This window comes from Meles meles, chromosome 17, assembly GCF_922984935.1.
Source record: "Meles meles chromosome 17, mMelMel3.1 paternal haplotype, whole genome shotgun sequence".
NCBI classification, from domain to species: domain Eukaryota; kingdom Metazoa; phylum Chordata; class Mammalia; order Carnivora; family Mustelidae; genus Meles; species Meles meles.
Window position 1 is genome coordinate 32,617,311 of NC_060082.1, and position 17,591 is coordinate 32,634,901.

General features: G+C 33.0%; 1 protein-coding gene across 3 annotated transcripts in view; it reads left to right on the top strand.

Annotated features, from left to right (window-relative positions):
* DENND1B (DENN domain containing 1B) overlaps window positions 1-17,591 on the top strand; it is a 267,935-nt gene that overhangs the window by 100,950 nt on the left and 149,394 nt on the right. For all 3 annotated transcript variants that reach the window (XM_045982799.1, XM_045982800.1, XM_045982801.1), the window contains exons 4-5: window positions 1,667-1,716; window positions 3,646-3,765. In XM_045982799.1, coding sequence (XP_045838755.1) covers window positions 1,667-1,716; window positions 3,646-3,765 — 170 coding nt within the window. The remainder of the gene's footprint in view (window positions 1-1,666; window positions 1,717-3,645; window positions 3,766-17,591) is intronic.

Consider the following 17,591-nt stretch of genomic DNA (forward strand, 5'->3'; position numbering starts at 1 on the left):
CTTAATCTGAGTCTTAAAATTGATGTGAAATATATTACCAATTTGGGTATATTTAGAAGTAGACAGTGAGTTTTGAATATGTATCTGTTGTTACAAAAATTATATGAACAACTTTGCACGGGAGGGATATTGAAATAGTGTTCATATGTGTAGTAAATATGGTAAATGGCTTCACTTTTTGTAGCACAAGATACAGATTAGCAATGGACAAATGAAATGTTCTTATTTGTAATAAACTGTTTTCCGTTTCAGTAATTTAAATTCTTTCAAGTTTAATGGCTCTTTTAATAACATTTAACAGAATTTTTTCAATAGTAAAACAGCCTTTTCTAAAAATGCTTATATTTTTAAATGAGCAGTGTACCTTGCCCTAAGATAGAAGGATTGCTTTTTTACATGCTGCTTTTCTTTCTGTTTCAATGTCTTAAGGCTCTCAAAGCTCTCTTAGGTATTGGCATTGGAATTTTATAATGTTTTATTATCAATTAATACCTTTTTGCAGTCTACATTTTAAAAGAATGTGAAAAATTCTACTTTCAAACACTCAGTACTAGTTTCTGTAGAGAGATTAAATATGCAGGTATTAAATGATTTCTCTGGATGTAAATTTTGTTGGTAAAGAAGATAGTATTTTTGTTGGGAGTGACTACTATATTAAGATATTTGTTCTTTTTTCTTTATAATAGGAAACATTCTCATAAATCTCTTTGTCTTGTAAAATCACCTGACTTTGAACTTATATGATGTTATCTTCAATTCTGAGCTTAACTTTATAATCAGAGTTAATTTTTAATTGTTTTTCATGTATAACAAAATAAATCTTTTTCTATTTTTTGTCAAGTATCTGACAGTTATTCATATTTTGTTATGATTATAATGTGTATGATTTCTAAAAGCTTATAAAATTATTTTATAATGACTGCATAAAATCACCGCAGGTTATTTTCTATGCTTAATTAAAACACTGATTTTCATGTTAGGCAATTCATAAATGAAAGTGCGCAGAAGCTGTGTTGTTTTAAATTTAAAGGCTTAGTTTTAGATGCACATTTCTTTTTTAAAGAATGTTATTTGAGGTAAACTTAATGTTACTGTCATTGAATTTACCAAGAGTTGAAACATATAAATGTGTTTCTTTAGCTATAGAAAGTGTTTTTTTTTTTTTTTTAACCGTTTTACTATGGGACATGTAGGGTTGTTATACCTCTCAGTAATTCACGCTGCTGCCAACTTCATTCCCTTTTCTCTGCCTGCATTTTAATTGAAACAACATTTATATTTTTGAGCCAGGATCTGTCAGAAGTCCCTGTGGCTAGTCTGTGGTACAAGTAGCAGCAGACGTAGCTTACCCATATGGTGCGGTGCTTCTTGTAAAATCCATATGGCCTTGTTGAAGGGAATCCCAGCGGGGATGTGAAGGGTGTTAATACCCTTCAGGCCAGGCCTTTCCCTCCTGGGGCTTCCGTGGCATTGTCAGTGCAATCTGCCAAAGCACCAACTTAATTCCTTTTTAATAATCAATTATTTTAGTCTAGGAACCTGTGCTGGTTTTCTTAAGGAAAAAAAAACAAAACAAAACTTTTTTTCCCTCTAGAAAAGGTCTGAAGAAAAGTTTTGAGTGCATCTTTTAAAATATTCTAAAGCTTTTTTTAATTTGCATTTGCAGGAAGTACTACAGAGTGTACCCAAGTTCTGTTTCCCCTTTGACATTGAAAGGTACAGTATAAGCTGTCATTCAAAGTAACATCAGCTCATTTTAGTGAGCACTTTAAAATTGTTTGATGTGTTTTTTAATAAAAGAAATGTATGTTCTCTTCACTGCTTTTAACAACAAAAAAAGGACTAGAGTTTCAAAATTAAATAATATTTGAAAGGAAGAAGCCTTTTTTGCATTATTATATCTTTTGTTTTCTCTGCTATGGCCCGTTAGAAGTTTTAAGGTTTCATTTTTTCCTTTTGCTCTTCAGGTACATATTGTAAGCACCTGCAGAAAAAAAAATATTACTATGTCTTTAATCAGAGCCTTAGAATTGTGTCTTTTAAAATTAGATGTATATATCCTGGTTTCTATCTCACTTCACCCTAATTGAAAAGACCATCTGTGTGATATTGTAAAACTCATGGCTAGTTGTCTCCCAAGAATAGCTGTATAGAAATAGTGCAATATTATGGAAGGCTGCAGGGAAATCCTCCCAGCAGTTTTGAAAATCTCATTATGTTTGTATTTTACTGAACAAATACTGAATGAATAGAGTATTACCTGTGTGTAGTTGGAATTTCACAGAATATATAGATCTTTGAGCATAAAAATAGATCATTTATTGTTTTTCATGCAATTCTCACACCCTATTACCAGTTTTTTTAAGAGTATGGTATGAGGGGTTTTAAAAGAAAATTGATTTTTGGAAAATATTTTGCTAAAGATTAATAAAAATCTGATATTTTACAGAGTTAAAGATAATGCTTTCTGAATGAGGCTAATTGATACTATAAGTATTGCTGATGAATGATACCCCTTGTTTGACCTCCTTTCTGGAGAATCAGTTTGTGCATGTTAAAGTTGCAATTTACAAGTAACTAGCAAAGATAAAATACAGCAAGAAAAGCTTTCGAGGGTATGTTATGAACACTGGGCACTAGGGGGCAGATCAGGTACTAGAGGTTCTTTTTGAAGTTTGTAAAAAATTTTCAGAACTGTTGTCCACTTAAATGTGTATGTGTGAAATGGTCGGCATTTGAAATGCTGTATTTCCTGACAACTGAAAACAATTTGTAGTATTGGCACACTGGTAGTAAAGTAACCTACTTCTTTTTACCTAAAACCTGTGGCTATTTCAGAACCAAACTTAAGGTGTCATGGGTATTTTATCTTGGGACCAGGAAGTGGCTGTTCAATTACGGTTGTCTAACAGCAAGTAACAAGAAGTATTTATATATTTTAAATGGTGATGAAGATTTGGTGTGATGGTTTATATTGCACGTTAGGCTGCAGTGTTATGCATAGTAGGATAACATGATACTTAGGTCAACAATTGGCTAAAATTCCTTATAGTAAGCTTTTCTGTGGAAACTGTTCTTTCTTTGTGCTTGGAAATTGTTCTCAGTATATAGGTAGCTCTAGACAAGAATGCTCAAAAATGCCAATAGTAATTTTTATGGTACTTTACTGGGTGAGAATGTCAACAAAGAAACAATTAAACAGAGGTGGTCATGGCTGCCATTGGTACTAAAGCAACCTGGTTTGCTGTCTAAGCAGTCTTAAAATAGTACAACAAGAGAGGCTGGAGTTGAGCAGGGTCAGTCATCATGTCTTGCTTCTCACTGCCACAATCTCAGTAATGGTATTTTCAGATTTATGAAATATTTTAGAAGTACTTTAGGCATGTACAAACTTAACAATGAAATACCTTATGATTCCTCAGCCTGTAAGGGGCTGCAACTTAATGTGACATTTGACTCGTGATTTAGTTTAAACATTTCACGGTCATTTGAGTTTTATAACATAGTTCTAGGTTTGAGAACCAACTGATTGAGAAGGTCAGACCAATGATGCATGTAATATATATTCTTGCTTTGTTTTCCTTTAAGAAAATTTTCACACACACAAAAAACATTAAAGTTTGATATAATATTGCTGTATTTTAGAGTATCTCAAAATCAAGTCGGACAGCATTTTACCTTTGTACTGACAGACATTGAAAGTAAACAGAGATTTGGATTCTGCAGACTCACATCAGGAGGCAAAATTTGCTTGTGCATCCTTAGGTGAGTATTTGTAGTAAAAAAAAAATTGAAAGGAATAATACATTAATTGTGCCTTTCTTTTATACTTTGTTATGCTTAGGATGCTTAAAAATGTGCATATAATATTTTTTTCTTATTTGTTTTCTCTAGATCCAAGTAAATTGAAAAATAACTTTATTATCTATATGGAACATCAATTAAATTTAAAGATATACCAGTAACAGTACAATTTTTCTTGAAAGAATTGGCTCTTTTAAGATTGGTTTTTGTGGGTTTATTTTTGAAAAATTAGATATTAAGATGTGAGTTTAAATAATATATATTGTACCTACTAAACAAGTTGCAAAAAAAATCCATTGAACTAATGCATGCTCTTTTCTATTACTGACCCAGAAGTGAAATACTGCTTTAAGGCAAAGGTTGTAACCTGGTAATTCTGGACAAAAATGATGAATAGAGATGTTTTATTTCCCCATATGGTGTTTTAAAAATTTTCCAAAGATGTTTCTAACTTTATCAATTTTTGTGAAAAATTTTGTGTAAAATTCAAGTTTCTAATTTCTTTTGGTAAATGGGAGTATTTCCTGGCTCTGGTCTTTCACTTTCCAGTAGAAACAATATGCTGGAACTAAGCAGTGAGTGTTTAGTTGTGTCATGAGTTTACTGCTTTGCCACAAGTCCTACCTGACCCACTTCAATCATTTGCCTTGACCCTGTAGGTAGTGAAGAGTGTGTCTCCTTTTTGTAGACCTAGGATTTGAGATGCTGACTGTTTACAAGGAAGGATTCTAAAAATTAGCTTCCCTTTGTTATGTCTTGATGAATCAGAAATCCAGATATATTCCATAAAAATAGTATCCTATAGCATGATTATAATATGGATATTGGTCAAGCTAGCTTCTGTAGAAATGTTTGTAGGAAAAGAAGTAACATTTAATTTAATAATTAAAATGTTATAAAGAAGACTTTGGTATAAAATTGATGTTCATTTGCTGTTTAGCTATATTCATATCATTCTTTGAGGTTTAGGTTATAAATTTACCCAGAACATTTGTTGGAGTTGGAGAATTTTCTTCAATCTTTATTTAAAAGTAAATGCTTAACTACTTTATAAGTAATAGAATGTGTAAGTTCCTCCATTCTTTCTTTAGGCAACAGCTCTTTCATTTGGATAATAATTGTATTTAAAACTTATGTTTGATCTGGAAGAATATTATACTTCAAACTATAGGTTGATTTTTATAATTTGAAGCCAGTTGATTGTGCAGTGAAAGTGGGAGTGGCATGTGGAAAATGGGTAAGGAGAGCTCCATTTATCATTGTGTTGAACGCTGAAGGTTCAAAAGCTATGCCTTAAAGGGGAGTAGAACTTTATCTGCTCTGCCCAAGACAGGTTTGTCCTAATAGAAAGACCAAAGCTGTAGGTGCTTTCTGATTTTTCTCTATGAATTTTTAAATCTTTTCATTGAAAAAGTCAAGTTTACAGAAAAGTTTCAAGTTTACTACAGTAAACTCTTGTGTATACATCACCTAGATTCACAATTGTTAACCTGCTTCTCTCTCTCCTTCGTCTCCCTCTGAGTGCACACACACATACATGCAAATTCTTTATCTTTCTTTTTCTCTTATTGTTTTTGCTGACCCAGTTGAAAAGAAGTATAGACATCAGTTTTCTGTAATATTTGAACCTGCACTTTACAATTTTACTTTACTGCCTCCAAAATGAGTTCCTGGTAGTCATAATTAAAGAGGATGAACCTTTGTCTTTCTTTTGAACTTTTAAAATATTTTTAGTACACTGAACCTGTTAATAATTAGCAAATAGTGGGGTGCCTGGGTGGCTTAGTCAGCTAAGTGTCCAACTCTTAGTTTCAGCTCGGGTTTTGATCTCACAGGTTGTTAGATGGAGCCCCATGTTGGGTTCTGCACTCAGCGCGGAGTCTGCTTGATATCCTCTCTCCCTGTCCCTCTCCCTCTGCCCCTGCCATGCGTGCTCTGTCTCTCAAATAAATAAACAAATAAAATCTTTAAAAAATCAGCAAATAGTCACTAAATGTTCAGTGACTAAATAGTCACTAAATGTTTAAATAAATAAACAAATAAAATCTTTAAAAAATCAGCAAATAGTCATTAAATGTTCAGAATAATCCCTATAAATATGCTTAGAGAATAAATATTATTAGAGATTTCTGTTTAAATTTAGGAAAGCCTGCATTAATTAAAAATATTTACATAAAGAATGAACTGTAGCTATTTGTTAAATTCCTGAAAGACTGGTATAGTGTTCATTTCTCCAAAGCAGTGATCATTAATTTGTAGGAAACAGATTCTAAAACAGTTACAGTAATCAAGTTATTGTTATCAAACTTGTGTATGTGGAAAAACACCAGAGTGTCATAGTACTCTTTGAATTAGGAATGGTTTTACCTCCAGAAAATAAAGTTATGTTACATAAATGTAATAAAAAAAGTAAAATCATATATGCCAATAAGGAAAACTTTTCACAGTATGCATTATTGGTTATTTTATCTTTTTTTAAAAAAGTTCCTTTTATATTTGTTTTTGTCATGTGACAGTGCTTTCTGATAGATAAGAAATAGGTAACAAAGCTTTATGAAAAAAACAAAGAGTCTTAAATTGAGAAAATTCTCTTCTCCAGCTTAATTTTTATTAGGAAATTTTTAAAAGATTGCCATCTCGTGATTTTAAAGGGATAACATAATCTTTGTCCTGAAAAGCAGTGTACTGTATTGAGAATAGCCAATTTAGGGAATAGCCAGTAAAATCAGAGAACTATTTAATTTTAATAGTGAAAGAGAAAATGTAGTGGAATTCAGCAACTTACTAAGAAAGCTGTTATAGATAGGAAAATACCTATTTTTAAGCTGTAATGAATGTGTTTCTGTGAAAATAATTTTAACAAATGTCTTAAGTGCTATCATTAAGGTGAATAATGGTGTTTTGGGTCCTGGTTTGTCTGTGAACTAGACCAGGTCTCCCCCACTTTAGATTTAATTTTACAATTGTTGAAAGAAACTTCAAATGTATTGTTGGTTTTTAAAAATTACTGTAGGGGTGCCTGGGTCGTTCAGTCAGTTGAGCACTTGACTCTTGATTTCAGCTCTGGTCATGATCTCAGGGTTGTGAGATTGAGCCCGGAGTCAGGCTCCACACTAGACATGGAGCCTGCTTGGGATTCTCTCTCTCTCCCTATGCCCCTCCCCCCACTAAAAAATAAATAAGTAAAAATAAAAATTACTGTAGTTATAAGTGCCTTTATATGCTACCATTGAATCTTGAGGCCAAAAAGATTGACATCTTTGCCTGTATTATGATGAAACATTTTGTTTGATGACCAATATAGTAAGGAAATTAAAAATACTAATAATTAACTGGTAGGAATTTATTTACAACCATGGTAACAGCGAGTTAATAGCTATAATACATAATAAGTAGCTACAAGTTAATGTGACAGAACCCAGTGGAAGAATAAGAAAAAACATCTGAGTAATACATTCACAGAGGGAATTTAAATAGCATATATACCTGTGAATGATGCTCAGCCTTACTAAAGGTGAAGAAAATAAATACATTAAGATTGTAAGAAATGAAATTTTAAAAAATAAGCCTGTGGGGAAACAGACATGTCATATGCTATGTGGGGGACTATAAAATGACATAACCTTTAGAAGAGAAATTTAATAATATCTATCAGATTTATAAAATCTTATACTCCTTGGCTCAGTTATTTATAGTTCTAGAATTTTAAATATCAGGAATATTCCCAGTAGTGAGCAATAAAGTGTGAACACAGTTATTTATTATGGTATGGTTTATAATAGCAGAATAATGGGATATAAATGTCCTTCAATAGAAATTGATTATGTGTATTATGGTACATTCCCCAGTCTCCCCTGGCAGCTCCCCCTACCCCTGCCAGAATGTTCTTTTTTTTTTTTTTTTAACTGATGGATTATTTTCCCAGTGCCTACAATAGTGCCTGGCACATAATGAATTCTTAATAGGTATTTGTTGAAAAAATAAATAAATTAATAAAAGGATGACAAACAGAATGGAATATTATTTATCTGTTGGGGAAAATTATATACTCATCAGACTCTAACTCAGAGAAATGTTTATGGTATATTGTGAAGTGATGAAATGTGTCAAAGTAACATTTATGGTATGTTCTTATATTGTAAAGAACAATTCATATATGTATGTAAATGTATCTGTTTTACAAGTAGCTAACAATAAGAAAGATTTATGGTTAATATATGAGTGTATATACTTATAAAAAAGACTAGAAGGATAGATCTCCAATTTTTTTTTTTTACTTTGTATACTTCAGCATTTATCCATTTTTTTTTTGCAATGAATGAGTCATTTTAATCAATTTTTTCCCTGTTCTAAAAGTCTCAGATGTTCGATAAATAGCATATTAAAACTCCATGGGAATTTAACCAGATCACCTTTTGTCAGATAAAATATGTAGTCTGTTTGCAGCATAAGAGATTATTTTACTAGTGTATTTTATTATAGGCACTTCCGAAGCAGTCAGTTGATCATTGTGGTATAGCAGAATTAAGAATGGGAAGGGTCATTTCATCCGGTGCCCTTGAAATTTGGAGTCATACATAGTGTGTGAAAGAATGACCTTGGGAAGAGAGAAAAGTATTGCTTGTGAAATGACTTTCCTGTTACCATCTTGGATCCTGAGATTAGTGTTTTTCTGTAATTTCAACACAAAATATTTAACATAGTGGAAATGCTTTGTGAGTTGGTAGGAGAAATGCTACTACATCTATAATTTATTTCTTATTATTTGTTTCTCTTCAACAATGCCCATTTAATTTCATTGTCTCCTTAAGATGTATAGAAGAAAATTTGTTTCATTTCAATATAAAACCAAGATGTAGAATTTAACTAGTAATCTTCTGAGGTGAGTAGGGAAGAAAGGTAGAAGAATTACCTACTGAACTAATTCATAGAATTGGTTAGGGCAATCCACTTCGTTTGAAGGCTAGAGGGGTGTGTGTGTGTGTGTGTGTGTGTGTGTTTTAATTAAGGGCTGTGCTGCTTGCAGGGTTGTATGAGAGAATCACCTATATTGGTAGTCTGAGTATTAACTGGTGGCTGCCCAAAGCTTTGGAGTAATATTTGCATTCAGTTTTGTGTAAATATCCTGGTCTTAGAATTCAGTGTTAATTCTAAGGTGTCTTGAGTTTAGCCTTTTTTAGCGGTAAAATTTCAGAAAATTGACAAAATACTTGCATAAGCAAGACACAAATATATGTCTTTAACCATGTTTTTCTGATAACAAAAGTAATATATTTTATTCAGGAAAATCTAGATGATCTAGAGAAGTTTAAAAAAGAAAATAAAGGACTTGTATTTTTAACATGTAATTGTTATTTACTTTTTGGTGTTTCACTCTTGTCATTTCTGTAAGAATTGTTTAGATACATTTACAAATCTTTCTATTGGATAGCAAACTAAATAATTAACTGAAGTCTTTAGTCACAATTTCTAAATAAATGAATGCATGTAAAGCAGTTTATAAATTGGAAAAAGGGCTATGGCTTTCCTAGTATCCCATCTAAGTGCTGAGAGTTTCTGCACATGCTCAGTTGGACAGTTGGTCATTTCATTTTTCTCTTTCCTTGAAAGTGGAGATTTAGCACAAAGATGATTTCCTTTTTGGTTTTAGTTTTTAAAATTAGTTACTTATATCTTCAGGTGGAATATATTATGACTTTTGAATATGAAAAATCTTGATAGTTTGTCCATGAAGCTGTCTCTTGTGCAAAATTAGTGCATTGATGTTGAGACTTACAATATTCTTAGGTTTTCTACTGTGAGATAATACTTGATTGATTATTTAGGGGTCATTCTCATTAAATGATTTGATATTCTTAGATAGAAATTGATATTTCGGGGAACCTGGGTGGCTCTGTGGGTTAAACCCTCTGCCTTCGGCTCGGGTCATGATCTCAGGGTCCTGGGATCGAGCCCCTCATTGGGCTCTCTGCTCAAGCAGGGAGCCTGCTTCCTCCTCTCTCTCTCTTTCTGCCTGCCTCTCTGCCTACTTGTGATCTCTGTCTGTCAAATAAATAAATAAAAATCTTTATAAAAAAAAGAAATTGATATTTCTCTTGTTGTCTTTATAATATGCTGCTAAAGACTTTAATTTGTTTTAATGTGATCGAATGTATCTTAACAAAAAACTTTTTATTTATATTACCTTCTAGTGTTTGTATTTTAATGATCTAAGTTTCAAATGAAAAATATAAATTCTTTTGAGTTTTGTTGATACTGAACAGTTTAAAATATTTCAGCTCCTTAAAGATAGTCATAATGAAAATGAGATACATTTAAGGATGGTTAAAATTTTTAATATAAGGTAAAATCAGGTAGAAAAAGTTGATGTTTAATTTTGAATTTTCAGATATGGTTGTATGCTTTAGCTCTTTCCATGACATGTTTATCCTTAGCAAGGATATAGTTTAACAAGGGTTCAAAAATATTCTGAGATATTACTAATTTAAATCTTGCCATTGTTTGTATTTAGAATTGCTTTCACAGACTAACAAAAATGCAAGAAATAACTTTTTAACCCTAATTTGATTAACATAATTTTAGAACTATAAAATTGTTGCCAGGGGTTCAAAATGAAATACCCTAATAAGGAAGACAGATTGATGTTTAGGGCCTTTGTAGTCTCCTCCCGCTCCTCCCCCCCTTTAACTCATACCAAACTTGAAGCTTTCACACTCTTCCTTTGGGCAAATCCCTTAGAAGCAGAATGTTTCAATTTTACACATTTTGTGTCAATTTTCCAGACAGAAAAACAGCCTCTAGACATTAGACGTTTTTCTACGGAAAGGCAGTTTCCTTAGTTTTATTTGATTACTATAAGTTAAGGTTCCTGCTGATCACTTAGACTGTTAGTGGTTACCTGACTATTTGACAAAAAACATTTCCTTTCCTTTATTTAACCTTTGACTTTCAAATGTAAAAGTTTTATCAGCTCTATAGTGGAAGCACAAGTGTGGGGGAAGTCTTCTTACTGCCACAAAATGGATTCATGACTTTATATGTACTCTGTGTTTTGCCCTATGTCTTTACAAAAAATTAAGAAAATAGTCTTACAACTAAACTTTGAAGAATATCTTGCCTTTTTAAAAAACAGATGGTCTTAATGTTTTACATTTATATATTTTGCAAGACTATAAGAGTCACAGTTATTCTTTGTTAAAGAAATGACACTTTCAGTTTTATAAGATTCAAGTAAAATAAATTAAGTCATTATGGTATGTTGAGTTCATTTTTTTACCTTTCTAGAATTTTTGCGGTTGGTTGTAAGAAAACAAATTTTGACTGTCTTTTGGTCTATAAAGTTTAGTGAAAAAATATTTTAACTTCTTGATACTTAATCAGTTTAAGGGCTTATATGTTAGAAATAGCTTTGAACAAATATTGTTTGAAAATTATCTAAAAAGCCACAAAAATAAAAACATGAGAATAACATTTCTTACCCAGAGATGTAAGCTTATATAATTTATATTTTATAAATCTATAGCATTTATAATATATATGTTATTTTGCTACACATTTTGTCTTTAAAGTTTACAATGGAATCTTGTTAAAATATTTGAGTTATTGATGACTTTGTGTACTCCAAACCATTTTCTTTGTCATATAAAAGAATGAGCCAGACTTCCTGTTGTGTAGTTGCTCCATATCAAGGATTGGAATTCAGTTACTTAAAGGGACTAGGAAGGGATTCAAATGAGATGTATAGGTTAAATGTCTGATAATTAGAAATTGGTATTAATGTGGTGATCCAAGTAGGACATGCCATATCTAAAGACAGAAGCCATTACTCAGCTCTGGGTACTTGTTACAGAGTGAAACATGTGTGACCAGTATTGCCAGTTCTTTTGACTTTTAAGAGGAGCAAGACATCCAGATTTTTAAGTGAATTATCTCAGATTTAGAAGTTGGCAACTTATTCAATTAAACCAGGGGGTGTTGACCAAAAAAAAAATATATGTTCATGGGCTAGAGATTGTTAGTCTGCCGGTAGCCAATTTGTACCCTGTACTCTAGGTGCTGTTGTTGATTAGCAGCAGAAAATGTCCCAGCTCCCCTGACATTTCTAGGAACACAACTATGTTACAGAATTGCTCCATTTTGATATGTGATATTTTTATTAAAAAAATGTGGATGATACATAGTCTTAGGAAGGAGCTGTTATGGGGCACCTGGGTGGCTCAGTGGGTTAAGCCGCTGCCTTTGGCTCAGGTCATGATCTCAGGGTCCTGGGATCGAGTCCCACGTCGGGCTCTCTGCTCAGCGGGGGGCCTGCTTCCCTCTCTCTCTCTCTCTCTGCCTGCCTCTCTGCCTACTTGTGATCTCTCTCTCTGTCAAATAAATAAATAATAATAATAATAAAAAAGGAGCTGTTATCACCAAGAATCAGTCCATGTCCACAAAGCACATGTTGTATGAACTAAACTCAGCTCTCTATGACACTGGTGTATGAGGCAATGCTGTAGAAATTTGAGTCTGTTCCATTTTCTCTCATGAACAAATTATATAGAGTGAAAAATACTGGCTAGACAATAGATAATGAAGTTATGAGTCCTCTTAGTGGTGAAAGTATCATACTTAGATTGTTGGTAAATAGGCACATTATTTTGGGAGGGATCTTATACCGTATTGTAGGCCATGTCCTTTTTAAAATTTTTATCCACAGTGATGAACATAGAAACAGTATTAAAACCTGCAGTTGGAAGGAATTACCAATATATTAGATGAAAGAACTAAACAGATCTTCATCTGCTGGAAGAGTTGCCCATATGAACAAAATATAATTTAAAAGGCAAAATGATAATGCTCTGAACATTAGTTAGATAAACTTTTGGAAGATAGAATTTGCTTCAGTGGATAGAAATTATAAGTAGACTGATTTAAGGTTAAACCAGAACATATTTTGTCATAGTTTATTTAGCTGCCTGAAAACTTGTGGTCATTGCACATGTTTATTTAAAGACTGAATGTTATAGAACTACATGCCTGCATTGGGTGATGGGCTATCTACAGTGGACCCCGGAGCAAATATTGCTCAGTCAGATTGATCAGAGTTCTAATCCCAGACTTGCCATTTGGTAGCTTTGTGACCCTGGATAAGTTGTTTTACTTCAGTTTTTCCAATTATACATTGTGGCATTATTTTAATAATTAAATGAGATAACACATGCAAACTACCTAGCATGTTTTCATACATATAGTTAGTGCTTAAGAAGTTTTATTCCCTGTTCTTCTAATTATTTTAACATACAGAGTCTCATTCTTGGATTCTGCTCTGTACTCCCTAGAGTACAGACTGACTAGTGAGTCATATTGCCCAAATAGAAATAGCAGAGCATCATGGAGCCTTAGAGATGACCATGAGAAATATGCCAAGTATAAACTTTGTTGCCATAGTTTTTTAAAAAATAATGTTAGTCTGATTTATAGATGAAATAATATTAGAGATAGTTATAAAATATTACAGTGTGTAGCAGTGCTATAAACATAGTAGAGTTGAGTGTTGAATTTGATGACTAAGAGAATGAATGTGAGAACAAAATCTAGCATATCTTGTATCAAGAGCAAACATAGCCTGGTACCAGGATGAAATTGGGCCAGAGTTGGTATTCTTGGAGATTATAAAAAAGAGCAGTAATTATATAGGTAGCAAAATACCTCACACTATTAAATTTTGAGAAGTAACCCAAATATTAATTAATTATTTAATTCAATTTTATTTTCAAAAACAGTTAAATAATCTTACAGATAGGTTGTAATTTTATAAGTTAGCTTTTATGAAAAATTGTTTCAGTTAATCTTCACAATTTAAAAGAAAATTGAGAGGGGAAGGTAACTAATAAAAAGTAATAATGTAAAGATGAGAAAACCAGAACACTGAAGAGTATTTGTGCTGTTAGTGGGAATGCAAACTGATGTATAGCACTGTGGAAAACAGTATGGAGAGTCCTCAAAAAGTTAAAAATAGAACTATTCTATGATCCAGCAGTTGCACTACTGGGTATTTATCCAAAGAATACAAGAACACTAATTCAAAGGGATATACACACCTCTAGGTTTATAGTGGTATTATTTACAATAGCCAGGATATGGAAGCAGCGTAAGTGTGCATCCATCAATAGATGAATGGATAAAGATGTGGGGTATGTGTGTGTGTGTATATGTTTATACATATATATATACACATATAATTGTATATCTGTATGTGTATATATACACACACACATAATTCAGCCATAAAAAGAGTGAACTCTTGTCATTTACAACAACATGGATGGAGCTAGAGAGTATAATGCTAAGTGAGATAAGCCAGAGACAAATGTCATATGATTTCACTTATATGTGGAAATAAGAAAACAAAGAGTAAAGGGGTAAAAAATGAGAGAGAAAGAGGGAGAGAAGGAAAGACAAAGCAAAAAAAACCCAGACTCTTTATTACAGAGAGCAATCTGATGTTACCAGAGGGAAGGATTGTTGGGGATTGGATTAAATTGTAATGGGGATTAAGGAATGTCTTTGTGAGGAGCACCAGGTGATGTATAGAACTCTTGACTTTATTATGCACCCGAAGCTAATATAACACTGTATGTTAACTAACTGGAATTAAAATAAAAACTTAAGAAAAGCATGCAAGGCAAAAAGTGTTAAGGTATTTTGTGTAGAAGATGATCCTCACTTTGTAATAACTTATGAGATAATTTATTATAATTTATAGTGGTCAAAGAAAGAAGGTTTAAGGTTAAAAAGGCTTCACATTATTTGAGTAAGATGGAAATGACAATGTAAGGATTAACAGACATGCAGTCATCTAAAATCAATAAATTTTGCGTTATCTAGAAATTCCTGAGAGTAAGACAGAAACAGACCATCATGCTCCTTGAATAGATTAGATGAATAGATTAGATCTCATTTTATGTGAGCACAGAGATCTGAACTACATGACATACTGAAGTATTCCTGAAGTAACACTTTCTTCAGGTCATTAAAAGTTGAAATATGAATATGAAATGCTTGCAAATGAAAAAGTGGCACTCCGTCCAAGGAACTGTGTTGTGTCTTAGTAGAAGGACATTCTCCATGAAGATCATTTCATTGAGTTATAATGAGCATAGACAATAAGATGCGGTAATTTGTGTGGTATTGAGTTGAAAATTTAAAAATAGTGTTAATAATCTTTTTCTTTTTTTGTGAGAGGTATAGCAGAATAGCTGTCTAAGCACTAGAGTTAAAGAGTTGTTGCATTTTTAAATATGAAAGTTGAGAATACCAATACTGATCTGATTTTTAGGTTTCCCAAAGGGTATAGTCTGGTTGCTCTTTAGGCCTTTGTACAGTTTATTCTTAGATTTAATTGTTCTTTCATAGGATTAGATTTGTCTCCTATATCTTAGTGTTCCTCCTTCTTGTTTCACTCTCTCATTTTGTCAAAGCCATACTTTTGTAGTTTCCCCAAAACAGTACAGAAGTGGTAGATTTTTGAGTCCTAGCATGACTGAAGATGTCATTGACCTAGCCCCACACCTGAGTGGTTGTTTCTCGGGGCCGAGATTATAGGTTGCAAAAGGATTTAATCTCTGCATTTTGAAGGCATAATCTTCTCACTGTTTGGGATTGCTGGTGAGAGGTTCAGTGGCATTTTTAACTTAATTCCTTTGTATGTTACCTGTTTTGTCTCTTTGGAAATTATTAGGTGCTTTTCTGTCCCCTATTCTGGAATTTCACTGTGATATTCATTTATTTTACAGTTCACCCAGTGGCACTCTCAATGTGGACACTCATAGCTGAAGTTCTAGGAATTTTTCCCACAACTTTAAAGAAGAAATTTTCATTCCTGTTTTCCCACTTTTCTTTCTTTTTTGGAACTACTACTGTTAGTCAGCTGCATAATTGCTGAGATCGATGCCCTGATATTTTAAAATTTATTCTTCTGTTATCCATTGGTTTATCCCTTTATTCTAGTTGCTGGGAGGTATTCTTGATTTAGTTCCTAATCTATCAATTTTAATTTTTTCTTTTTTTAAAAAGATTTTATTTATTTATTTGACTCAGAGAGAGATCACAAGTAGGCAGAGAGGCAGGCAGAGGGGGAAGCAGGCTCCCTGCTGAGCAGAGAGGCCGATGTGGGGCTCCATCCCAGGACCCTAAGACCATGACCTGAGCCAAAGGCAGAGGCTTAACCCACTGAGCCTCAGAGGTGCCCCAATTTTAATTTTTTCAAGTTTTATATTTTGAATGTCTAAAAGTTCTTTCTTGTCTAAAATTTTTTCACCTCTTCTTTTTCAGATTTCATTTCGTTTAGTAGCATCCCCTTCTTTATTCACCTCCTAAGAATTTTTATGATAACTTTGTAGAGTTCTCATCTGTTGCTTTTATAGTCTGTGTTTACTTGGAGTTCCTTTTTTGTTTGTATTCATATACATATTTCCCCAAATATCTGGTGGTTGGACTCTTCATATGTATTTTAGATAGAGGCATTAACTTGAATTAGAAACTCTTTAAGTGCAATGGTGGATTTCATTCCAAGAAAATAGGACATCTGAGGGGTCTTTTTGTTTGTCTGTTTTTTTCCTTTGAGAGATTCCCAGATCAGTGTTTTAGGATTCTTTGGGGGCGGGGGAGAGGAGAGCTGCAAATATACTGGCTACTGGTCATTTTCCCTTCTATTGGCACTTAGGTTTTGGTGTTCTGTCTTTTGCTGAGTTAGTTATCATTGTTTCCTTTTCATCATTATGAAACCATTCACCTGTGTTGCTCTTTATTGCTTTTTTCTCCATTTCTCTTGTCCTCATTAATTTATACCCTTTTTATTCATTTACTGTCATTTTAGTGCCATTTCCAAAGGGCACAGAGATAAATGCATGTCTTCAATATGCTAGATTTAACCAGAAGTTGGTAGATATTTTAAAATATCATAGGTATCTTTTATATCATCACTTAGTATTTATAATTATTAAAAAACTCTATAACAATTCTGCCAAAAAAAGATACTGCACTTTACCCTACTGTACTTTTTTTTTAAAGATTTTATTTATTTATTTGACACAGAGAAAGAGAGAGATCACAAGTAGGCAGAGAGGCAGGCAGAATGAGAGGGGGAAGCAGGCTCTCCACTGAGCAGAGATCCTGATGCAGGGTTTGATCCCAGGACCCTGAGATCATGACCTGAGCCAAAGGCAGAGGCTTAACCCACTGAGCCACCCACTTGCCCCCAAATGTACTTCTTTTGTGACTTTAGGTTACTCTTGAATCAAAAAGCATCTTTCATAGCCATTAATTAATCAGACATTATGTGAAAAGTACAGATAGAATGTTGTTTTTCTCAGCTCTATACATTGATTTTTAAATTGTAAATCAGTTATATACATGTACTCTTGTCAGAATACAGTTACGTAGTAAAAGCATCACACAGTTTTCTCTTAGAAAGTAATCTGTTATAATAATTCTTTGAAAAAAAAGAATACTTTTTTAAAAGATTTTATTTATTTGACAGAGAGGGATCACAAGAGGCAGAGAGGCAGGCAGAGAGAGAGAAGGGGAGAAGCAGGTTCCCTGCTGAGCAGAGAGCCCGATGCGGAACTTGATCCCAGGACCTTGAGATCATGACCTGAGCTGAAGGTGGAGGCTTAACCCATTGAGCCACCCAGGCACCCAAAAAGAATACATTTTAATAAACAATTAAACCTTTGGATAGATTTTAAATATACTAATATCTTAATTTGTTAATAAGGAGTACAGATTTTGGGGGTTTAATT